A 26,325-nucleotide genomic window follows, 5' to 3' on the forward strand; every position below is an offset into this window, starting at 1 on the left:
CGGTGGGGGGCAGGTTGTGATGACGCCACAAGGTCAGGTGACCTAGCTGGCCCACCTAGGTTGCTGCTGCGGGGATTTTTCGCTCACAACACCGACGCCGCAGGATTTTCTACAGAACGGAATCCCGCTGTCGCGTTAAAACCGTAGGCGTGCTGTGTGATGCCTCACGTTAAAGGACTCCTTTTAATCCAGAGAAATCTGCAATGGGCGCCTCTCGTAGCCCATGTACAGGTGGACCACCCCATACCACCAATCAGGAAGGGTGTCAGGGAGGAAGACACAAGCTCTCTGTTCACCGTGTGTTCGTAAGAAGTATTCAGAGAGTTGCATTGGGAAGAGCCGAACAACTCAAGGGAGGAATTACTGTTCATGACTGAGGACTTAGACATGCAAAGCAGTATGGTGCGGCTAAAAATTTGCATGAAACTATGTGTTCAAAGTTATGGAAAGGGAACAGAAGTTTACAATTGGCAGTGAGCTATTGGAATTGGGAAGAGAATACATCTACATAGGGCAACAATTGGCTGGAGGTCGGACCATGAGAAAAAAAAAATAGCTACAGGCGAATAATAATAGGGTAAAGTGCATATAAGGCAGGTACTCCGGGGTCAAGAAGAGCAGCTGACCAGCACCCATCAAGGCGTGAATGGAGTCATGGCCAATAGTTTACAGGACGCAAGGTCGCGAAACTGATTTCATTTGCTTTACGGCAGATGCGGCAAATGTGGCGAAGTTAATTGAAAGCCTGAAATGTTCTTAATTGTTAGGACCAGCTGAAACTAGCAAACAAGCTCTAACCAGAAGATTCTCAGTTGGAAAATTTCACCTGGGTGGCATCGCACAGCACACGAGCGTCTTTTGCGTGTCGCCTCTATCGAAACGCGGACTGCATGGCCGGATTCGAACCCGGGTAGTCTGGCTCAGTAGCCCAGCGCCGTAAAAGCATTCGTAAAAGCAGCATATTAATGCTATCGTAAAAGCGAAACCAAAATCTGGCAAAAACTCTTCTTTTGGCACTTGGTTAAGTCGGAAAGAGTCAACGCTATCCAATCCACATTAAAAACAAGCATGGCGCCGTCTGCTAGTGCCGATTGTCTCAGCTTGCTCTCGAAATTCCCTGTGGAGAAAGCTGAAAAGGTGAGATGCTCAGTTTTATTCTAGCAAGAGATTCTATGAGACTTATTTAGTTGACTGTATAAATTCGGTGCCTGTTTAAGGATGCCATAAGTGTGTGCTGTCGAGTTTCGTTGGCGTTGACATCGCCGGTTTTAGCGCCGCTGTCGATTACCTAGTGATCACAAAGCTAGCTGTTTACTGGCGCGTTCTCACCATTTAAAATGACCCAGCACTTAATACTAGCTTTAGAGCCCTTGTGTTGCTTCTTTATTTTTCGCTTCGGCTTTAATGTTTGTGTGGAGGTAGCCTATGGAATAGGACAGGTTGTGGGCGTTGCTGATCTAGTTAAACCAAGTGCGCGAGCATTGCCACTACACTCCGCCACTTCTTTCTGTACGGCTTCGGGCAAAGTATTGAGTTACCAGCAGCAACAACGCAGTAAAGAGGAATGGCTGTCGTCCGTTGGTACCGTTTTGCTGGAGGATCTTTGTTATTTTACTTGCGGCGCAGTGGGGCTCTGTGGACCTCGAAATTAGCTTGAGAACTGCACGAAGAGCTTTTCTGCTTGTCGCGATTGTAAGACACTTAGCGGATGTAGTACATTGTCTCAGCATTTAATTGTTTGTAAATACTGCTGTATCAGATCTCAGTCTTTACTGATGTGATTCGAGAGTTAAAAAAACAAAAACAAATGAAATCAACATGACACGGAGCGTGAGACTCACTTTGCGGGCTGTGTATGTGGTAGACGCTACAGCGAACCATCAAGGCTATGCCGTGGGACAACTGTGCTGAACCTAACCGTGGTCTGCTGTATGTACTCCCTTTGTCAAAAGTATACAGCACAAGGGGTTTGCTTCTTGGCCTTACTTTGTGATTCGTGGTGCATCGTGAACTTTTCAATTCTTTTTAAGGCTAGAGGAATCCTTGTACTATCACCTCTGCTAGTCAGTACTTCTACAGGTGCTATAAGAGCTTTGGTATATCACTTAGAAGCAAACCCCTTATGCTCTTTACTTTTGGCAAAGGCTGCAAATACTAAAATAAAAATTAAATAAGAAGCTTATGTTAGTCAAGAAATGAACTGAATGCTTTGTGTACCTTCCTGGCACTAGTTTAATGTAAGATCACAAGCATAGAGTCACCAAAGCCCAGCTCAGTTCTGCACATTTTTGTAGTCGTGCAGCAGCAGAGGACTGAAGTAGCCAAGACGTCATCATCCTCAGGTCGAAATTATGCGTCTCCCTCCATATGTGCCCACTTCCTCACTGGTAGACATCCGTGACAACTTCATTGTGTACGTAGCAGTCGTCATGGATTTTATGTCATCAGGACAAAATAAATTCCTCGCCTTGACCACTGCATGGTGGCACCATCATCAGAGAATGCTCACTACACTTCTCGTGAATGGTCCATGCTGCTAGTGTGATAACTGGAAGATCAGAATCAGCCATGGGAGGCATGTCTAGAAGCTGAATTAAAGTGCAGCTTGTCAGTACTGAGGGCCCGTTTCATGATGAGGATAAGGTACTTTTCTTTGATGGGCTTAAAAGCATTTATGAGCACATACATAAGTAGTACTTGCTTGGCAGTTTGTTACCTTATGATGAAGAAAGTGCGTTGAAAGCATAACAAGGTATAATATAACATTACCTGCTACATGTATGTAAGTGCACTTTTACATGTGTGAACAGGGAGATGGGCTCGAAGCTGTCTGTTTAACTTGATTCTGTTGTGCTAGATTAGCTTACAAGCTGCTCTTTAAAGCAACACATCCAACTGAGCAAGGCATAAATAACATGATATCCATTAACCTGTTATGTTATGTGATCATTGCACTGGAGAGTTGATGGAGTTGCCTAGGCTTTCTCAATTAATGTATTTTGCAAACCGGTGACCACTCGGAGCCCTGCCAAATGGTTTAGGAGGCTCTATCAGCTTATTGTAAACATGCAGCTGTAGTCTAGAATAGATTCAGACTTCTTCAAGCTACAGGTCTTGTCATCATCATCATCATCCTGTCTACGCCCACTGCACAGCAAAAGCCTCTCCCATGTCTCGCCAATTAACCCTGTCATTTGCCAGCTGCGACCACGATATCCCCTCAAACTTCTTAATCTCATCCACCCACCTAACTTTTCTGCTGCGCTTACGTTCCCTTGGAATCCACTCCATTACCCTTAAGGACCAGCGGCTATCTTGCCCCTTTGCATTACGTGCCCTCTGAGAAGTAGAGTCTTGTCATATAAGAGTACGACAGCATCAGTGAAATGCGTGTTGGGCGTGGGTGCTTGCACAAGGGGAGCCTTTTGCTCCATGTTTGGGTCGTGTACTCTGTAATGGTTGTCTTTTTATTTATTGCAATTTATTTATTTATTTATTGCAAGTACCTACAGCGCCCATGAGGCATTACTGTAGGGGGGATATTACTACATACAATAACACATGCAAAGAAGATATTGGGAAACATGTCAGCAAGGATAGCACAACATACTAAAAGAAGACTAAATGAGTTCACAAGTAGTATGAGTGATAACACATGTGTGATTAAAATGATTGGGGGCTCTCATTTTAGTGAATCGCTGTTGGTTGCTCTGTTTATTTGTTCCCTTGGTCCTTCAGTCTGCGTACACCTGAAGGCACCTGCCACTATATGCCCATAAAAAAAACTTAAGGGGCACTTTACTCCACCTTAAAGATATGACTTGATAGCGGTAATGAGTTAATGCCCATATATGCGGAATTGGTCATCCTCCAGTTTACATTCATGTACTCCGTTTCATACATAGCAGTCAACGCTGCCAAAGGTATGAAAGTAGTCCGCAGCAAAAAACAAGTGAAATGTGTCTGTCCGCCTCACGTCGTGGCTGAGTGGTACAAAGCGTGCGCCTGTCCGTTCATTTTATGAGGGCTCAAGGTTCGACTCCCGGCTTGGCTGTATTTTTAAAATTTTTTTTATTGGTCTTAAAAGATTCATAAGGTAGAAATTCGAAACTGTCAAACTCTAATACCTACATTGAAAAACACAGCGCTGTTTACTTGTTTCGAAGGGAAAAGGTAGTGTAGTGTACGGCATACATGCGATGTAACTTGAGTCGGATGGCATTGAGTGCAAAGCTGTCATATTTAACACTGCGAGAGCTAGATATTGTCACCTTGCTAGGTCGTTTTTGCGGTGCAGTAGAGAGACCTTCTTTCTTGAACCTCGCAACTGTCCGAGGGCTCACCCCCGTCATCTCGCCCACAGTTTCGAGAACTTCACGCACAGTGTTCTCCGGGAAGCGCTTCCTTACGCTAGAGTAAACGTTGACAATCACCTGCTAGCAGTCTCTCGAAATTTTCTGAGGCTTCAGCTTGGAGAATAGGCGAGCAGGAGATGTTTTTGAAGGCGCAGTGGGCGAAGAAAACAAGCGAGTAGGAGATAGCGGTGCATTTTCGCAGACTCAGAAACCGAAAGGCGAAAGCAGACGACATCACCGGCTGCCCTAGCAGCAAAAACCTGATAAAGGAGGAGCCGGAAAAAAACCAGAAAAATAAGGCACTCTGGTTTGAAGAACATAAAAGAAAAAGCAATCTTTTTGCAAAATAAAACACTTTTATTATTATACTACAATGTCAACCAACATTTACTTTAATTTTAAGTTCATTACTCTTTTCATTTTCGACGCACTACATAACGATGCGGACGAGGAGCGCGAACAGGCGCCGCAGCCTTTGCTGCATTGACTGCTATGTATGAAATGGAGTATAGATCCCTGGGAGTCCTCCTACCACCCTGGTACAGTGGTGCAGCGGTTAAGTGATGCGCCACTGTCCCTACTCTTCCCGAGCAACCTGTTGTGATCAGTCGTTAATTTAACAGCCACCTGCCACGGTGGTCAGTTTGCTTATAATACGGTGAGCAGGTTGTGATGACACTGCAAGGCCACATGACCTTGGTGGCTACCTAGGTTGCTTCTTTGGTGGGTAGCCACTTGGGCCACCTGACGCCACCCTATTGTTCATTCACAATGGTGACAACGCCGATGCCGGGTTTTCTGGGTAACAGGGCCTTTAATGCTGTCGCGTTAGAGACTGGAGGGTGCACTTTAGCTCTGCGGCAGCGTTAATAGGCTGATGGCTATATATGCGGAATTAGTAATCCCTGGCGTTACATTCATAGATTATAGCTGGGAGTCCTCATACCACTCCTGGCACAATGATGCAGTGGGCACTAACATTCTTGCATTAAGTCACTCACTCGGAGCATGGCCTTGAGAATGGTACCTGCAAGCTGTTTTTGCATCCTGTGCATTCACTTGGAAACCTGGCCTTCGCCAGTTGGGCAGTTTACATCTGTGTGTGATTGTGCATCTGTTGCATTTGGCTTCACGTTCGGGACACAGCATGAAGGGCTTTTACGAGCACCTTTGCATGCTGCCGGTATTGTGCAGAGTGCCTTCCTGAGGCTTCATCTGACGGCTATTCTTTAGCTGTTTGTTGTCATTCAATGCCCCTTCTGGTGCGTTAGAAGGGGGTGGGGGAATGCTGTGTCACCAAGGGAGAAAGACATCACGATTTCCATCAAACTTGGCCCCTGCATGCTGGAATTGCAGCATAAAAACATGCCTGTAGTGATGCTGTGTCTCATCTTTTCTTTCTTTTGGAGACACAAAGAAGAAGAGAGGTTTGCATCTGGAGGAAAGAGACAAATATGGTTATTCTTGTTGGCCACACAGTAAATCATACACACCAGTACTGCAGTAGTTATCACTTTATTTAGTAAAGACCCCGCCGCGGTGGCTCAGTGGTTACGGTGCTCGGCTGCCAGTCCGAAAGACGCGGGTTCGATTTCGATGGAGGCGAAATTCTAGAGGCCCGTGTACTGTGCGATGTCAGTGCACGTTTAAGAACCCCAGGTGGTCGAAATTTCCGGAGCCCTTCACTACGGCGTCTCTCACAGCCTGAGTTGCTTTGGGACGTTAAACCCAAAATAAACTAAAAACTTTATTTAGTAAAGATTAATGAGAATAATTTGAAAGCTTAGAACCTGACAGCTAATAAATCAGTATTCATAAATATGCCTCGCCAAGATGTCCAGTGGGGCAGGCAGTCCAGCCTGAGAAGCAGTGCTCTGTATTTGTGGTAGAATTTTGGTAAAAGATCTGCAGTGATTAGAATAAAACATCTGCTATGCATATGCCCTATGGGCTGAGAGGAATATAATAAAATTTGTGCTTTTTACCAGATGCTGCCACAGCTGTTTTGCAGAAGCACCATGAACACGTTGAGGTACAGGATGCAGCCTAAAGAAAAGCATTCATGCGTAGCTTTAAAGTTGGTGCATGTAGCTGGGTGGTGGTGCCAGAGTCTTCTTATTTGGAGCACCAGAAAATCTGGATGAATGTTTAGGGATCAGAACAGAACATCAGAACATGGCTGCATCTTTTAGTACGTGCCACTGATTCCACTTCCTGAGGCCTCATCTGACAACTGTTCTTTAGTTGCTTGTTGTCATTCACTGCCCTGCATTAGAAAGGGGTCCTTTCTAGTCAATGCATGAAGGAATTGAATAGAAGCGTTAAGACATTGCAGATGCAAGACATTCGTCACGCAGAATTAGAGTGTGTAAAGGCGTCTCTGTTATGCATCATCAGTTTATACGGAGAACATTTCGTTGTTGCAAACGCGGACTCTCACAGTCTCGTACGGGAGTCGACATCAGAAGGAAAAGAAGATTGCAAGTATTTTCAGTGAAAGCAGATTTTTTCCATGAATAAAAGTAAATGAAAACAAATGTTGCATCATGTGACTTCAAAGAAGTATTTGTTTGCTGTAGCATGGGCATATTAAGTGAGCGTGAAAAATATTTCTCCAAAACAAAGGTCTCCCCTGTGTCTTTAAACTGGTGCACTGAGAGCCCTTGTTTGAACTAACTAACTAGGGTAGAAGGATTTGTCTCATGACTTGGTGAGATGAAGAAAGAATTTCATTGCTTTCTTGGCGATTAGTAGACGATGGTGCCCCTAGTGGTGATGTCTCGGAACTCGCAAGACGTTCTGGATAGGTTCCCTGGCCATTAAAACTTAACTGCAGTCGGTGGGCCTTAGTAACACAAACAGGCAGGAGTGATATTATGGCGGAACCTTCTGGATCCCCATACAACAGGAACCCACAGTTCCAGGACACCCATCAGACTGCTTTAGAGCATTGTTAACTTTTCTGTCATCTGCCATGCTACTGCCCTATATATCTTGTATATGTGGCGATTTGTACAGGCATCAAGGGTACCAAGTCACACTAAGTCGCATCGATGTAATGTGAGACATCAGAGAGAGAGAGAGAGAGAGAAAAAATTTATTGTTTGGACAGGCTGGCCTTAGATAGCAAAATAATGTAGTGCTCTCTCTTATCTGCTACATCTTGTTGCACACCTCTGGCCATGTCAATTTATGCGGTCATTTTTCCCCTTTCTCTATTTCACTCCCCGTAATCTCTTGTGCTGATCGTTTTTTTCTCTTCTCTTACCTCTTCATCCTTACTCTGGACGGTACATATGTCTTTTTTTTTCACTTCTTTCTCACGACAAACAATTATTTGCTTTCGTGATTGGTTATTGGTCTAGTCTGGTTCACTTGCAAGCGTTCATGAACAGGATTTGCACTGCACGTTGTTGTTCCGTGAGAAATAGCATAAGTGCCCATGTTTTAGTTCCTGCCTTTACAGAGGTGGCATCGTTCTTTTCTTTATAAGAGATGCTTGCAGCATAGAGTGCAAGGATGGACAGGCTCCATCTTGTCCTCTGCACAGATGTGCTGAGGCTTGCTAATGCTATATTGTGCCAAAAGGCCTAAGCAAATGTTCTATTATCTTGCTGAGCTGTCCTTTGTTGCCTCCTGTCTAGTACCTGGACACAGTGGTGAGCAGCCTGTGTGGGCAGAGGGGGCCGTCCTTCGACCACTGCTCCAAGGTGTGGTCCCTCACCGAGTTCTGGGAATCCAACGATGCCTGGAGGGCCTTCTTCCGTTCGCGTCCCCTGCTGACGGCACTTTCCGAAGGCGGCGATGCGGTAAGGACGCACAGCGGCGCTCTTCTCCGCCAATCTTAACCCTTTCAGGCGCTTTGTACACAGTCGTGTATACAGCAAACTCGCAGCTTTTTCTGCGAGACTGGTGCACCTAGCAGTGATTTCATTGTTCCAGTCGAATTGAGCACCCTTCTTGTCGCAAATAAGTTGGTTTTTTGTGCCATGTAGCGAATGCAGTAAACAATGTTTCACTCAACGGGGAGCTGGGTAGCACTCTAGCCACCATTTTGTGCTGATGGATTTTGCTGGGAGTGAAAACATTGATTGTTTTTGCTCAGTTTCGGGCGTAATGTGAATCTTTGAAACGCAAAGTCATTCCGATTCCTTGGGTGCCTACCTGACACATGAGAACATTTCGATGTTACTATTTCTAACAAATGTGAGACTTTGTACGGAATTCTCCACATCGTTGCAATAACTTACCCTCTGGTCTTTCACCCTCAAAAACTAACAAATTCCCCTTTTTGAGGCCTGAATATACTACATAGTTGAAAAAAATAACTGATTTCGATAAAAAAAAAAAAAGGGCACCTGAAAGGGTTAATACTGCTCTCATGCTTCGTGACAGGCACAGCAGCACTGTTTCAAACCCTGTATGAGCAGAACAGCTGAAACGAAGCAAAGGACACAAAAACACGCTTATTCATTTATTTTTTAAATACCCTCAGGTGTTACAGAGGGGAGTGGGAGGACATAAATGGATAACGTACAGTGCAGCAAGAAGAATATTGTTACGTGGCAGGAGGCGTTCACAGCCCGCAGAACACTGGTGCACTCACACTGAACAGAACACAAGCACAGGGCGCACCGGACATCAAGACACAGGCCACTGCACAGGATTCAGAGCCCGAGCACGCGCCAAGCGCCCTCTCACTTCGTCTGCCTCATCGTCTCTGAGTCGACCCGTAGCATGACCCCCGGGCGTGAAAGCACCGTCGCGGTGCGGCTCAGCGAGGGTCAGAAGAGGGTAGGTGGTAGGGCTTAAGGCGCGACACGTGCACAATATCGGAGGGTGGAGTACGGAAATTGCACTCGGGGAAGGCAGGCTCAATCTCGTATGTGACGGCTGTGACTTGGCGCAGCACGCGATACGGGCCCACATATCGAGAAAGAAGCTTTTCCGAGAGCCCTACATGGCGAGAAGGCACCCAGAGCAATACAAGGGACCCAGGCAAGAAGGCACTGTCTAGGTGGCGGCGGTTATAGTGCTCTTGCTGAGAAGCTTGGGAGGCTTGCAAGCGGGAACGGGCGACTTGGCGAGCATGGTCAGCATGGGCAATGGCTTCACGGGCGTATTCAGAATGTGCGGGAGGAGACGTTCGATACAATGTATCAAGCGGCAGTTGAGGCTCACGGCCATACAAGAGGTAAAACGGAGAGTATCCGGCAGTGTCGTGGCGGGAGGAGTTATATGCAAATGTAACGTATGGGAGTGCGACGTCCCAGTCTCGGTGATCAGAGGAGACGTACATGGCGAGCATGTCAGTGAGCGTCCGATTGAGTCGCTCAGTGAGGCCATTAGTTTGGGGGTGGTAAGCGGTCGTCAACTTGTGCTTAGTTGAGCACGCGCGAAGAATGTCGTTTACCACAGCGGAAAGGAAGGTGCGGCCACGGTCAGTGAGCAGTTGGTGGGGTGCTCCATGATGAAGAATGACGTCCTGAAGAAGAAAGTCGGCGACATCAGCGGCAGTACTCGTGGGGAGCGCACGCGTTATCGCGTACCGGGTGGCATAATCTGTGGCGACTGCAACCCATCTGTTCCCAGAAGTGGACTCAGGAAATGGGCCGAGAAGGTCCAAGCCGATACGGTAGAACGGCTCCGGAGGGATGTCAATGGGCTGAAGAAAGCCAGTGGGAGCAGACGCAGGGCGCTTGCGACGCTGACACTCATCGCAAGCACCAACGTAACGGCGCACTGAGCGGTAGAGGCCAGGCCAGAAGAACCGACGGCGGATGCGGTCGTACGTGCGAGTAACGCCTAGATGGCCAGCAGTCGGGAGGTCATGAAGTTCGTGGAGAACGACTGTTCGTAAGTGCTTCGGGACGACGAGGAGAAGGTCAGGACCAGTTGGTTGAAGATTCCGGCGGTATAAAATACCATCAACGAGAGCAAAGCGGTTCAGTGAAGGGTCGGTTGGGGCGGACGTTAGGCGATCGATGATGGAGAGAAGCTCCGCATCCCGACGCTGTTCTTCGCCGATAGTTGTAAACGGAGTTACAGAGAACAGGTCAATGGTGCTTGCGCTCGTCACAGTATGAGAGTGGGCAACAGGGTAACGAGAGAGACAGTCGGCATCTTTGTGCAACCGGCCAGACTTGTAGATCACAGCGTAGTCATATTCTTGGAGTCGTAGCGCCCAACGACCGAGGCGACCAATAGGATCCTTCAGAGAAGAAAGCCAGCACAGTGCGTGATGATCTGTCACAACTGTGAATGGCCTGCCATATAGGTAGGGACGAAATTTACCAACAGCCCAGACGAGGGCCAAGCACTCTCTTTCGGTAATGGAGTAGTTCTTCTCGGAAGGGGATAGGAGACGGCTAGCATAGGCAATTACACGATGTGTGCCGCATTGACGCTGGGAAAGGATTGCACCGATGCCATGGCCACTAGCATCAGTACGGACTTCCGTAGGAGCGGACACATCGAAATGGGCCAAGACCGGTGCAGTGGTAAGCTTTCTTATAAGGTGGGCAAATGCTTGATCGTGGGAGGACCCCCAGGAAAAACTAACATCCTTTTTAAGAAGATCGGTGACCGGCTGAGCAATGTCGGCAAAATCTTGAATGAATCTACGAAAGTAAGAGCAAAGGCCCAAAAAACTTCGGACGTCATTGCTCGAACGGTGTACTGGGAAGTCTTTTACTGCTCGGATCTTGTCTGGATCGGGACGAACCCCCGTAGCATCGACGACATGGCCTAATATATTGAGCTGGCGACGCGCGAAACGGCATTTTGAAGAGTTGAGCTGCAGCCCGGCATGGCGAAAGAGGGAAAGTACTTGTGAAAGGTGGCCCATGTGGGACGAAAACGAGGTCGAAAACACAATTGCATCGTCTAAATAGCACAGGCAAGTGGACCACTTAAATCCTTGCAGCAAGGAGTCCATCATGCGCTCGAAAGTGGCTGGGGCGTTACATAAGCCGAAAGGCATAACCTTAAACTGGTATAAGCCATCAGGAGTAACAAACGCAGTCTTCTCCCGGTCCTGGTCATCCACAGCAATTTGCCAATAGCCAGATCGGAGGTCTATGGAGGAGAAGAATTTGGCTCCGTAGAGGCAGTCTAAGGCATCGTCGATTCGAGGAAGCGGATAGACATCTTTTTTAGTGATCTTATTCAAGTGACGGTAATCCACACAAAAGCGCCACGAGCCATCTTTCTTCTTGACCAAGACGACGGGCGAAGCCCAAGGACTGTGAGAGGGCTCAATGATGTTCTTCTCCAGCATTTTTGTCACTTCCGCCTGGATTACCTGTCGTTCGGCATGGGAGACCCGGTATGGTCGGCGGCGGATAGGAGGAGCATCGCCGGTGTCGATGCGGTGCGTAACGGTAAGAGCTTGGCCGAGGGCGCTGTTATGGAGGTCGAAGATGTCGGAATAGGACTCGAGAAGCGCACGCAGCTGAGAAGATTGGGCAGGGAGCAAATCGGAAGGCATCTATGCCGTGATCGCGTCAGTCGAAGTGGGATCGTGAGCAGGGTCTGCAGGAGCTGATGCATGGGCAGTGTCCAATGGGGCAACTTGGCAGGAGCCAATAGGTGCGAAAGTTGCCACGCATATGCCAGGTGGAAGGACCAGGTGCCAGGTGGAGATGGAGAGCGGGAAGAACGACGTGGGCGGGAGCTGGTGAGATCGTTGGCCGAATCTGATTGGTCATGAGGTGGTCGGGGCGGAAAACGGCGGGGAATATCTGAACGGTTGTCGTAGGAGAGCTCGGTGCGAGGAGTCGGAAACCATCTATTGCGGCAGTGCCGGGAAATGTGGCCGACACAGGAACAATTGAAACATATGGGGCGATCATCAGGCGTGCGCCACTCTGCTGGATTTCGGTAGCGACGAAAGGTCGGAGCCCTGGTACGGTAAGCATTCCTGGTTGGAGGCCGGACGCTAGAGTTCCCGATGGAACAGATGGCAGGTGAGAGATTCAAATTTGCGAGTTCCTCTCGTACGACGGCTTGAATAAGGGACACATCGGGCAACGGGTGACTGGGGATGGTAGGTTGGAGGGCCGCAGGTGCACAGGCCTCCATTTCGCGGCGAACGATCCGGGTGACTGTGTCGTTGATGTTGTGAGGCGAAGTGGGAGGTGGGCTAGTTGGCGGCTGCTGCAAAACACACGAAGATGTGGCGGCCGTATGGGGAAGTCTTTGAAATTGTGGAAATATGCGCCGGCTCTTTACTTGCTCGAAGAGACGGCACTCCTTAATAAGGGCATCCACGGTATCACTGCCTTTGCAGAGAAGTAAATGAAAAGCGTCGTCCGCGATCCCCTTTAGGATGTGGCCCACCTTTTTCGATTCCGACATGGAGTTGTCAACCTGGTGACATAAGGCAAGTACGTCTTGAATATACGTGATGTAACTTTCACAGGTGGACTGAGCACGCGAGTCAAGATGTTTTTGGGCTGCGAGCTTCGAAGCATCTGGAGGTCCGAAGAGAGCGCGAAGCTTTTCTTTAAAGGTGTCCCAACTCGTTAATTCGTCCTCATGGGTTTCGTACCATTGCCTCGCTGTGCCAGACAAATAGAAAATGACGTTGGCCAGCATGACGGTGGGGTCCCACCTGTTATGGGCGCTGACGCGTTCATACATCAAGATCCATCTGTCGACGTTTTCAGTTGAGGCACCGGCGAAGATGTCGGGGTCACGGGGATGAGCCATGGCCATGAATGTAGTGGCAGTGGGACTTGGCGAGTCGCCGGGCTGCGTCATTGTAGCGGTCCCGGTGTAGCGACCGCTGCGAAGCTCCGTGATGGAATAGGCCAGAACGAGAGGAAGGGGAAAGTCCTCACCTCCACCAAGATGTTACGTGGCAGGAGGCGTTCACAGCCCGCAGAACACTGGTGCACTCACACTGAACAGAACACAAGCACAGGGCGCACCGGACGTCAAGACACAGGCCACTGCACAGGATTCAGAGCCCGAGCACGCGCCAAGCGCCCTCTCACTTCGTCTGTCTCATCGTCTCTGAGTCGACCCGTAGCAATATTAATTGATTTAAGGCTAGTATTGTATTAACTGGTGCAAGGTAAAAAAAGAAAAACAGCTAAGCCTAACAAGGCAAAAAAACACTTTTGAGGTGAAAAATAATGACACTGAACACAAATGCAAAGGAAATTGACAAAAAATTTATAAAGGGACATTACATACAACAGTATTAAAAGTATTAAAGTCAGTGATGTCACCTACATTCCTGGGAAGGTGGTTCCAACAGGTGTCCTTCCACAAGATTGGAAAGTTGGTAAGATCATTCCAGTCCCCAAAAAGGGCTCACCTGTTTCATGCAAAAATTACCGCCCCATTTCCCTCACAAGCGTCTGTTCGAAACTAATGGAACATATTATTTATTCACACATAGTCAAATTCCTTGTCTCCGTAAAATTCTTTCATACTAACCAGCATGGCTTTTTGAAAGGACGTTCATGTGACTCCCAATTGGCTCTCTTTATTAATGACCTAAGCTCCAACCTTGACTTAAACATTCCTACTGACACTCTCTTCCTTGATTTCGAAAAAGCTTTCGATAAAGTACCGCATAAAAGACTGCTACTAAAGTTATCGTGTCTAAATCTTAATTCGTTAGTATTAGAACGGCTTTCTAACTTTTTCACTAACAGAGAACAATTTGTCTATGCTAACAATCATTCTTCTGCACGTAACCCGGTCATTTCAGGTGTTCCCCAAGGTACAGTCCTAGGACCTTTGCTTTTCCTCATATATCTCCCTTCCAGTATTTCCTCTACCATCCGTTTATTTGCTGACGATTGTGTAATTTACCGCCCAATCGCTAACGGTACTGACGCTGGCATTCTTCAGCAAGATCTTAACCGAATCCAAACTTGGTGCGAACGTTGGTTAATGCCTCTCAATATTTTCAAAACATGTTTAATCTCATTCCATCGTCGGCAGATGCATACTCCTTATAATACACTCTTTTCGGTTCAGAAGTATCGTCCGTCTCTTCCTGTAAGTACCTGGGTATTACTGTAACGCAAAACCTAACATGGTCATCTCATATCACGAACATCACTAACGAAGCTAATCGTACCCTTGGTTTCATACGGCGCAATCTGTGTTTTGCCACCCCATCCATCAAATCATTAGCATACATAACTTTTGTCCGTCCTAAACTAGAATATGCTTCGGCAATATGGGATCCTCACCAGTCTAACCTCTCTTTAACCTTAGAAAAAATACAAAATCGAGCTATCCGTTTCATTTATTCTGACTATTCGTACTACACTCGTGTGTCTGCCTTAAAAACTAAAGCTAACTTACCCAGCCTTGAAACGCGACGAAAAATTTCTCGATTGTGCCTCTTTCATATGTTTTATCATTCATCTTTAGGAGAATCAGTCATATCACCTGCTTATCGCCTCTCAAGCCGTATTAACCACCATAAGGTCGTCTACGCCCCCACCGCAAGAACTACCGCTCATTCTCGATCTTTTTTCGTCACGTCATCCCGGGACTGGAATGATCTGCCACAGGACGCCGTGCATCACATCAACGCCATCCATTTTAAGAACGCCATCAAGACCATTATTGTTTAACTGTCATGCCCATCCCTCATGTAATGCCCCATACCAGAGGCCTTTGAGGTATCAAAAAAAAAAAAAAAAGTTGTGTGGACAAATGAATAAAAAGAATGCCTAGTATGACAAGAAGGAGCACCTACTTTGTGCAGATGATCAGTGGGGCCTGAACCATATGCAAGGGTAGTTAGTAGCCAGCCTTTTAGGACAGGATTGTTATAGTAGATCTTATGTTGTTTTTATAATAATAATAATAATGCTTTCTTTCCACCAAATCAAATACAATTTGATGGAGGAGGGGAGAAAAAAGCGGCTATCCGCTTGACGGAGTTCTCCTCTCCTGTTCAGACGGCAGTGACAGAAAACGAAGAACTAAATTGAACATCAAGTCATCATGTCAATAAGAACATCAAACGAGGAACTAAATTGAACATCAAGTCATACATGAATAAAAACATCAATATAAGCAATGTCTATAACCGAACAGAATACGCAGAAATCAGCAAGGGGTATCAGCAACGAATAAGGGGTATCAGCACAGTAGACGGCCAGTCATCAAATAACAAATAGGGTGGAGAGAAATTCATAAAACAGGAGTTGATGTATTAGCATTTAACCAAATGAACAATCATACCACGCAGAGAGGAGATGGTGTTTGCACGGAGGTTTACGCCTGCTTCAATTAACTGGTTTTGTAAATACGGTAGTTGGTAATTAATTCTTTTACGACCGTAGCTAGTTCTTGTGAATGGTAAAACCTATTGTGGTTTGTGGCGATGCGGATATGGTGAGTCGGACTGATGCAAAGGAGCCATAGAGGAAATGGTGTCAATATGGCGCTTTTGCTCAACTGTATACACACGCAGCAGTCTGTAAGCATAGAGGTTTAATATGGTAATAATGTTGAGGTTAATTATCAAATCCTGAGTTGTGTGTCTAACGGGCAAGTTGTAAACTATAAGAAGGATTTTTTTCTGAAGCACGAATACCTTGTGTAAGTTAGTATGTGTTGTTGTTGCCCACACTAATGTGCGGCAATTTAGGTGTGAACAGAATACGGAATTATATAAGACAAGTTTGACTGTCTGTGGTAAAATATGTCTGTGGCGTGATAGAAAACCTATAACCTTGGATGTCTTCAACATGACATGACTGACATGGTCATCCCACAGCATATTTTCGTGAAAGTAAACACCAAGTGATTTGAATGGTTTTACTATATAAATTTCTTGTGATTTATAAGAGAGAGCTATTTCTGCACTACAAGTTTTATTCTTCGGACGAAAAATTACAGCTTTGGATTTTGACACATTTATTGAAAGAAAATGCCGCTGCGGTGGCTCAGTGGCTATGGTGCTCGGCTGCTGACCCAAAAGACGCGGGTTCGATCCCGGCCGCGGCGGCTGGAATTTCTTTGGAGGAGAAATTCTAGAGGCCCGTGTACTGTGCGATGTCAGTGCACGTTAAAGAACCCCAGGTGGTCGAAATTTCCGGAGCCCTCCACTACGGCGTCTCTCATAGCCTTAGTCGCTTTGGGACGTTAAACCTCATAAACCAACCAACCAAACCATTGAAAGAAAATATGAGTCTGACCATTGCTCTAGATTGTTTAATATGCGATTAGCATGCATGTTTAGATCGTTACAGGTATCACCAGGTATAAGGATAGTAGTGTCATTGGCATAAATGATAAAGCGGGCGGAAGTGTCAATAGTTACAATATCATTAATGTAGAGATTGAACAGCAGAGGGCCGAGGATGCTGCCCTGAGGGACACCGGTATTAACTGAGCGTTGTGATGATTTGAAGTTTCTAATCTGAACATATTGTTTTCGAGATGAGATTTCAAGAGATGCAAAGCTTGTCCTCGTATCCCGTATAGTTCAAGCTTTTCCAAAAGAATACTGTGACTAATCCTGTCTAACGCCTTCGTGAAATCCACAATTATGCCTAGTACTAACATTTTGTTTTCAAAATGTTCTAATATATATTCCTTTTCGTGAAGAAGGGCAAGCTCTGTTCATTTATTCTGTCTGAATTCATACTGTGAACTAGTAATTATGTGCCCACTTTGCTTGGTTCACTACTCACTTTGTTTAGAGTTGCCCTCTTTCTGATCTGGTGCACATCATATTGCAGCGCAGTACTTGTAGTGTTACGAAAGCAAAATTATTTCCAACTAAGAACACGGAGTTTAGTATTTTTATGACATCACATGTATTTATTAACGCCACACCTTTCTACAGGGCCACCGCGGTGGCTCAGCGGTTATGGTGCTCGGCTGCTGACCCGAAAGACGCGGGTTCGATCCCGGCCGCGGCGGCTGGAATTTCTTTGGAGGAGAAATTCTAGAGGCCCGTGTACTGTGCGATGCCAGTGCACGTTGAAGAACCCCAGGTGGTCGAAATTTCCGGAGCCCTCCACTACGGCGTCTCTCATAGCCTTAGTCGCTTTGGGACGTTAAACCCCTTAAACTAAACTAAACTAAACTTTCTACAGGGCACCTTCATTTAGAATGACATGCTCTTGACTGCCGGATGTTTTTTGGTTCAGTTGGATTGCGTAAGCATATTATTAAGGCGGAAGCCTTTAATGTCTCATCGTTGTAAGCAGCAGTTGTCGACAGAAAATGTCACGCTTTTCAATTGGTGGAAACGGTCGTGACGTCACAGTGCGCGAATTTCAAACGGGGCCAATTATACTTTGGCTAGTAACCATGCAACCAATTGAAGGGATCGTATAGTGATGCTCCAAGTAAGTGGGACTGAGCTTAGTTAATTGGTTAATTACCCAATTAGCCTAATTAACTTTACTAGTCAGGCCATATAAATAAATAAAACCGATTAAGAAATTGGTCGAGCTCGGGAATCGAACCCCGGTCTTCGGCGTGAGAGACGAGCATGCTATCCACTCCGCCATGCCAGCTCGACGGTTTGGAATGAACAAAGGCGCGTCTAGTGAATACGGTGTCTTCACTCACTCTCATCCTCCTCCATTCCCTTCAGGCGAGGTTTAGGTGTCCACCGACAAATGAGAGACAGATACATTTCCTTTCCTCAAAAACCAATTTACTGACGAGCGAGGCGTAGAACCGAATGGGCGATGGCGTTCTGTGGACTCCCTGGCAGCGTTGCAAGACGCTGTCGCGTTCCACTCTTAGGGGCGAAGCTTAACATCTTAACCACACATCAGTTCATGATGAAGTTTAGCGCCAAAAACGAGGACAAAGAAGGAGTGAAGACACAACACGAGCGCTTTTTCGCAACTGAAACTTTAATGGAAGAACACATAACATATATACCCATCTCGTGAAGTAAATCAAAAAGAAGAAACATATATGATATGGTCAAGATAAACCTTAGAGGGCGATACATCTGAAGAGTGCTGAGGGTGCAAAAGGTACATAAAGGGTGCAAAAACAGGAAACTTCATGGTCACAATCACAATCACGAAGGCGAAACCAAAATACCAAAAAAACCAAAAAAGGGGGGAAAGGAAAAGATATTAATTCCACGTGTGATCCAGGTATGCCAGCTCTTTTTCTGTTAAAGAAATGGACGGTGCGCTTATGCATGAATTTCCCTGTCGCGAAATATAAAAAGCCTCGGTAATTTCGCGCTGGAGGCGTTCTCTATGATGTGACAGAATTTCAGCCTGCGCATAAAGTGGATTGCATTTTTTCTTGCACACTGGGCCACATTCCGGCACACAATCCGGCTTGCACTCCTTACATTCTTGGCAATGGTCAACCAAATGCGAGGACTTCGACCCAGAGAGCGATTTCTCGTGTTCTTTTAGCCGCACGTTTACACAACGCCCTGTCTGACCTATGTAGGTCTTGCCACAGGAAACAGGGAGTTCATATACCACACCCGTTTTGCACGGGATGAATCCCGAAGGATGGCATGTCTTCTTCTTAATTTTATTTTGTCCTCTCTGATTCCCTATTGTTCTGCTTACTAGGCCGCACACTTTCTTGAGCTTGTTTGGGGCCGAGAAGATTACCTGTACGTCAGAGCGCCTGGCCACATTGGCAAGGTTGTGCGAAAGTTGATGCTTATATGGTATCACCACTTTTTTCTTCTTTATCTTCTCGTCCTTTTCCTTCTTTGGGGCAATACCTTTTACCCAGCGGATAAGTTTTTCGCATGCAAAACCAATTGCGCTGTCCGGATAGCCTGATGTCTTTATTCTATTTACTTGTTCATGAAAACTTTTAGCCATGCCGTGCGTGCAGGACTTTACCAGGACTGAACGTAGGCATGAGAGTACAATGCCATTTTTTACAACTTTCGAGTGGCCTGAGGCGCAATGCAGTAGGGGTTTTACTGATCGCGGATGATAGCGCCAGCAAACATGAGTCTGGTTGAAAGATAGCAGCACATCAAGAAACTGAAATTTATCTCCGGCTGGTAATTCGAATGTGAAAACGAGACCATGTCCACACTCCCGGAAGACCTTCAAAATATTCACAACCTTGTCGGTGAAGCGTGCACTGTCCACAAATACCAGATAATCATCCACGTACCTAAACACATGAGAACACATGTCGTTCACACGGTTTTCAAGACATCTGTCCACGCTACTGAGGAAGATGTCTGAGAGTACGGGCGCCACACATGAACCAATACATACACCTGACTTCTGTATGTACGTTTTGCCTTCCCAGGTGGCATAGGTAGACTTCAGGTAAAACGAAAGCAATTCAAGGAAAGACTCCACCGGGATTCCTGTACTGTTTCTGAATATTAACTCATCATTTGATTCACAAATACAGTCCTTCACGCTATGCATAAGGGCCGAGTGAGGCAAAGAATAAAAGAGGTCGGTTACATCAATGCTGAAAGCTTTGCTGCTACCAGGGTTACACTTCAGCAACACATCTACCAGTTTTTCAGAGTTTGGAACCAAATATGGGTCATTAATATGTAGGCCGGACAAGAACTTTACTAGATAGCTCGAGATGGCATGTTGCCATGTGTTTCTTTCTGTAACAATCACACGGAAAGGGATATCTGGCTTGTGCGTTTTCGCCGAAAAGAACATATCTAAATGAGTTCTTTTCGCATTCGTGACTGCTGTGGCAAGTCTGTGCAGGTTCATGCCTTTAAGTAGCTCAATAGCTTGCTTTTTAACCTTCGAGGCTTTCACGTCTACAGCGTTGAAATTCTTTACGATCGCCTCCTGTCCTTTGACTGCATGCATGCTCTCGGGAATAACAACGAAGAAGCCTTCTTTATCCGACAGAAGTAACCGTAGCCCGGAATTGACAAGGAAGTTAGCTAAGCCATAGCTTGGATCAGACTTACAAGGTCGTGTCCCCGGGTCAGTTCTTGCAATCACGTCGCTCGTGTTCTTGCAATCAAGCGCTCGTGTTGTGTCTTCACTCCTTCTTTGTCCTCGTTTTTGGCGCTAAACTTCATCATGAATAAGATTCAACTCGCCCAACTTTCCACCTTACTACTGTATATTTCTTCTACAACGGGCTCTCTTGCGTGTTTTAACTCCCACTTTTCTAGTCCGGCCTCGGTGGCCACACTAATAGCTGTCTGTGTGGTGAAGGCAAGGATTGCTTCATGGTACGCAAGATCGGGCAGCTGCCTTCCGGAAGTCCTCAACCTGAGCGGTGGCCTCCCACTTTCAACCGGGCATGCCCGACGGGTGAACCGTATCCTAAGCTCGGAATTTTGGAGGCAGGTCAGGTACTACAAGGACCGGCTACGTCTGGCGTGTGACCTGAATATTCCACGAAGCCAACAAGCCCGGTTGTACAGGGAGTGGTGCGACACAGCACAGCAGACCGCGGAGTTTATCTGGGCAACCATCCGGCATCGCTTACCACCAAAGAAAAAACGAGGGCCCCAGCCCCAAGAAAAAGTCCTCGTTATGGGGAACCAGTGCCTTCCAGACCGACACCTAAAGACCCTTCAGCAGGGACCGAAGTTCGCCTACCAACCGTCCTGGACACCCATCGACAAACTGTCATTTGGTAGAACCATCGCCCAGTGCGTGCCTGAACAGACTCGCCTCAGGTGTGTAGAGGAATGTGTCGACGTGATTGCAAGAACTGACCCGGGGACACGACCTTGTAAGTCTGATCCAAGCTATGGCTTAGCTAACTTCCTTGTCAATTCCGGGCTACGGTTACTTCTGTCGGATAAAGAAGGCTTCTTCGTTGTTATTCCCGAGAGCATGCATGCAGTCAAAGGACAGGAGGCGATCGTAAAGAATTTCAACGCTGTAGACGTGAAAGCCTCGAAGGTTAAAAAGCAAGCTATTGAGCTACTTAAAGGCATGAACCTGCACAGACTTGCCACAGCAGTCACGAATGCGAAAAGAACTCATTTAGATATGTTCTTTTCGGCGAAAACGCACAAGCCAGATATCCCTTTCCGTGTGATTGTTACAGAAAGAAACACATGGCAACATGCCATCTCGAGCTATCTAGTAAAGTTCTTGTCCGGCCTACATATTAATGACCCATATTTGGTTCCAAACTCTGAAAAACTGGTAGATGTGTTGCTGAAGTGTAACCCTGGTAGCAGCAAAGCTTTCAGCATTGATGTAACCGACCTCTTTTATTCTTTGCCTCACTCGGCCCTTATGCATAGCGTGAAGGACTGTATTTGTGAATCAAATGATGAGTTAATATTCAGAAACAGTACAGGAATCCCGGTGGAGTCTTTCCTTGAATTGCTTTCGTTTTACCTGAAGTCTACCTATGCCACCTGGGAAGGCAAAACGTACATACAGAAGTCAGGTGTATGTATTGGTTCATGTGTGGCGCCCGTACTCTCAGACATCTTCCTCAGTAGCGTGGACAGATGTCTTGAAAACCGTGTGAACGACATGTGTTCTCATGTGTTTAGGTACGTGGATGATTATCTGGTATTTGTGGACAGTGCACGCTTCACCGACAAGGTTGTGAATATTTTGAAGGTCTTCCGGGAGTGTGGACATGGTCTCGTTTTCACATTCGAATTACCAGCCGGAGATAAATTTCAGTTTCTTGATGTGCTGCTATCTTTCAACCAGACTCATGTTTGCTGGCGCTATCATCCGCGATCAGTAAAACCCCTACTGCATTGCGCCTCAGGCCACTCGAAAGTTGTAAAAAATGGCATTGTACTCTCATGCCTACGTTCAGTCCTGGTAAAGTCCTGCACGCACGGCATGGCTAAAAGTTTTCATGAACAAGTAAATAGAATAAAGACATCAGGCTATCCGGACAGCGCAATTGGTTTTGCATGCGAAAAACTTATCCGCTGGGTAAAAGGTATTGCCCCAAAGAAGGAAAAGGACGAGAAGATAAAGAAGAAAAAAGTGGTGATACCATATAAGCATCAACTTTCGCACAACCTTGCCAATGTGGCCAGGCGCTCTGACGTACAGGTAATCTTCTCGGCCCCAAACAAGCTCAAGAAAGTGTGCGGCCTAGTAAGCAGAACAATAGGGAATCAGAGAGGACAAAATAAAATTAAGAAGAAGACATGCCATCCTTCGGGATTCATCCCGTGCAAAACGGGTGTGGTATATGAACTCCCTGTTTCCTGTGGCAAGACCTACATAGGTCAGACAGGGCGTTGTGTAAACGTGCGGCTAAAAGAACACGAGAAATCGCTCTCTGGGTCGAAGTCCTCGCATTTGGTTGACCATTGCCAAGAATGTAAGGAGTGCAAGCCGGATTGTGTGCCGGAATGTGGCCCAGTGTGCAAGAAAAAATGCAATCCACTTTATGCGCAGGCTGAAATTCTGTCACATCATAGAGAACGCCTCCAGCGCGAAATTACCGAGGCTTTTTATATTTCGCGACAGGGAAATTCATGCATAAGCGCACCGTCCATTTCTTTAACAGAAAAAGAGCTGGCATACCTGGATCACACGTGGAATTAATATCTTTTCCTTTCCCCCCTTTTTTGGTTTTTTTGGTATTTTGGTTTCGCCTTCGTGATTGTGATTGTGACCATGAAGTTTCCTGTTTTTGCACCCTTTATGTACCTTTTGCACCCTCAGCACTCTTCAGATGTATCGCCCTCTAAGGTTTATCTTGACCATATCATGTATGTTTCTTCTTTTTGATTTACTTCACGAGATGGGTATATATGTTATGTGTTCTTCCATTAAAGTTTCAGTTGCGAAAATGCGCTCGTGTTGTGTCTTCACTCCTTCTTTGTCCTCGTTTTTGGCGCTAAACTTCATCATGAATAAGATTCAACTCGCCCAACTTTCCACCTTACCACACATCAGTGACCACACTTTAGGTCAAAAAAGTGCCCCCCTGTTTTGTGAGACAGTTACTGCGTAATTTTCTTTCTATACGGACGCCTCCATGTACGTACATGCAGGGAAGCGCTTATCCGCTACGGTGGTAGTTAATAGCACAGGAGACATGGCCACATGCGCCTCAGTGGAGGTCGTGGGCATAACGGAGGCCGAGGAAATTGCCGTCGCGCTGGCGGTAGCAGAAGGCTATAGGAAAGGCCGATCCCTAAACATCTTAACAGACTCGAAAGACACGTGTAAAAACTATACGAAGGGCAGAATTAGCGGCATGGCCCTCAGGATAATCAGTGGGGCAGCAGCCTCTGCTGAGAAGACACCCATACAACACATAATCTGGGTCCCAGGCCACGCAGGCGTAGCGGGGAACGAAAGAGCAGACAGCCTAGCTCGAGGGCTTACATACCGAGCAGGCATGTCAGATGTTCTGGAGCTTCAGCTACTAGCATGCGAGGGGGGATACACAGAGACATTACAACTATACAGGGGGACTAGATTCAAGTACCCACCACCACACAAAGCCCTCACGAGGGAGGAAGCAGTCGGCTGGCGTAGGCTACAAACTCCTTCCCCAACTTGTACATCTATAACAAGATGTCACCAACACAATACAGAGCAAACTGCCCCTGGTGCGGCGACACACCCACACTATACCACATCACATGGGAGTGCGAACGAAATAAAGCATTCCACCAACACGAATTCCCGAGTGCGGAGCAATGGGAGAGCCGGCTCACCAGCAGCGAGCTCGCGGCCCAAAGGGCCTTAGTGCGGCACGCTACTGATGCAGCGCGACTCAGTGGAGCCCTGGACTAGGGGCCCAACCTTGCTGAAGAGAAGCCTCAAGTCGCCGGCGCCACGAAAGACGACGGAGGCTTCGAATCCGCGAATCTCTTAAAAGATCTCAATAAAAGTTTTCTACTACTACTTTCCTCAAATACAATTTTCATTTTCTTCATTACGGCTCCTCTTTATCTATCTTCTTTCACTCCCACTTCCTCCCTTCCTCTACGGTGCGGTTCAGGTGTCCACCGAGATGACAGAGAATTACTGCGCCATTTCCTTTCCTCAAAAAGCGTTGCGTTCAAAGGGCAAGGCATCGCGCCGAACGGGTCGTGGCGTTCCGTGGACTCCCTGAACAGCACTACAACGCGCTGTCCCGTTCCACTCCTAAAGGCGAAGCTTAAGTGTCATTAATTAGCAGTTAATTAGTATTCACGCATTAATCAGTAATTAACAATTAATTACTCATTTGTCATCACTTAGTAATTAGTACTCAATTATATGTGACGCCACCAGTGCCACAGAAACAGCGAAGGTGGTGCGGAAAACGCTTCCGCCTCTACCCACTTTAGACATTCAAAGTGCCCCCTGAATTTTTCTCCTCCACCGAATGCTTGTGCAAAGGCAGATGATGTATTGCTGCACTATGAATGAAAGTGACCTAAAGGATTCTGTATGGGTGGCAGGACAGTGTTTTTAGCCTGTGCTTTAGGGTGCACAGTATCAGGCTAAGGGCTTATTTTGCAGTTGCTATGCTTATTCCTGTTTACTTATTCCTGTTTAGGTATAATTTTAATGACTGTGGCACTAGTCACAAGGACAAGAGCCATGCATGGAGTTGCATCGCATCTAGGACCAGCAGTTCTTCCAGTGTGAGCTTTTAACAGAATGTGCTCTCATTCTAATCAAGCATGCCTTTCATATTAAAGGGAAAGTAAACAAGAAATCTGATTAAAAAAAATTATAGTTTTGGCACTGCGGGTAACCAAAATAACACTCTTTTGCAACCGAAATGAGCACAATATAGTTATTTCAATGAATATTTTTCCAACTGCCACATGTAGCGGCCGCCTGTGGAAACTCTCGCAAGACAGGATGTGACATCAGCCTTACCTGTCTCAGGCTATCGCCAGCACGGACCGCACAAAAGTCAACATGTTTTCGCTTCATTGTACAGTTCATTTCATTCAGCTTTCTTGCGTCTATGCTTAAAGGTTCCTTGCCTGCACCTTGTGGTTTACTTTGGGTGGCTACTTGCCTGGTTTGGTTAGAATTAATTGGAAACCCCAATGTCTGCAGCGACAGCGAGGTATAAAAGCAACATTTTGCAGAGGTGATACTGGTAGTGCCATCTTGTGCCCACCAGAGGAATGAGCGGGTGGGAATTCTTGAACTGCACGTCTCTCCAATTGACCCTGTCCTTCGCCAGTTGTGGCCGCTGTAGTCCTGCAAACTTCTTAATCTCATACGCCCACCTAACTTTCTGCTGCCCCCTGCTACGCTTGCCTTCTCTTGGAATCCACTCCGTTACCCTTGAGGACCAGCGGTTATCTTCCGTTCGCATTACATGCCCTGCCCAAGCCCATTTCTTCCTCTTGATTTCGGCTAGAATATCATTAACCTGTGTTTGTTCCCTTAGCCACAAAATATCTTCGAGTATTTTCTCATGAGACTCTTCTACGCCCTGACTCCACAATGGCTGCATGACTGCTGAGATCTCCACTGAGTCAAAAGCACATTTGATCAGTTCTTGTGCGTGAAATCTCAAGGGCTCTTATCAGACATGTCAGGAGTGGTTTTTTTGCATTAATCCCTTGTGTGCTCTCTTTGTCCCCCGTCTCAGATGCGGGGTAACCAGCTGGACTCATGCCTGTTCAACCTGTCTTTTTTACTGCGCACTGTTAGTGTGCAAAATGAAATAGGTAGCCATATGGAAGTGCGAGTCAGGCGTAAAGCTTTGCAGCTAGCAAAATATGACTAGTGTAGCAGTTGAACCTCAAAAAAATTTATGCGTCACAACAGTTTTCAATGCCAAGTGCATACTGTTCAAGCTGTTTGCATGAGTGGCTCCAGTAGCCATACAATGACGGAACAAGTTTCACTGGAGTATGTTTTGATGAGCAAGTGGTTTACCATCTGAGGACTGTCAGCCATAGATGTATACGACATATGGGATTTTGGTGAAGATGTCACTTAGTGGTGAGCATGAACTAGTCATGAGCGGTGCAAGTTGGAGACTGAATGATGGAGTTTGCTGCAAAGCCATGAAATACACAAAGTATGCAGTTTACTCATTTGAATGCAGAAAACAGGTCATTTTT

At 46.5% G+C, this 26,325-nt stretch overlaps 1 protein-coding gene across 1 annotated transcript in view; it reads left to right on the top strand.

Moving 5' to 3' along the window:
• Positions 1-1,053: 1,053 nt before the first annotated feature.
• The window catches only part of LOC149344626 (sodium/nucleoside cotransporter 2-like), a 141,561-nt gene continuing 116,289 nt past the window's right edge, over positions 1,054-26,325 (top strand). The window contains exons 1-2 of the mRNA XM_089547270.1: positions 1,054-1,137; positions 8,000-8,164. Of these exons, the coding sequence (XP_089403396.1) occupies positions 1,069-1,137; positions 8,000-8,164 (234 nt within the window). The 5' untranslated portion in view covers positions 1,054-1,068. The remainder of the gene's footprint in view (positions 1,138-7,999; positions 8,165-26,325) is intronic.

Source organism: Amblyomma mixtum, chromosome 5 (assembly GCF_055824585.1).
Source record: "Amblyomma mixtum isolate Tamu chromosome 5, ASM5582458v1, whole genome shotgun sequence".
Taxonomy (NCBI): domain Eukaryota; kingdom Metazoa; phylum Arthropoda; class Arachnida; order Ixodida; family Ixodidae; genus Amblyomma; species Amblyomma mixtum.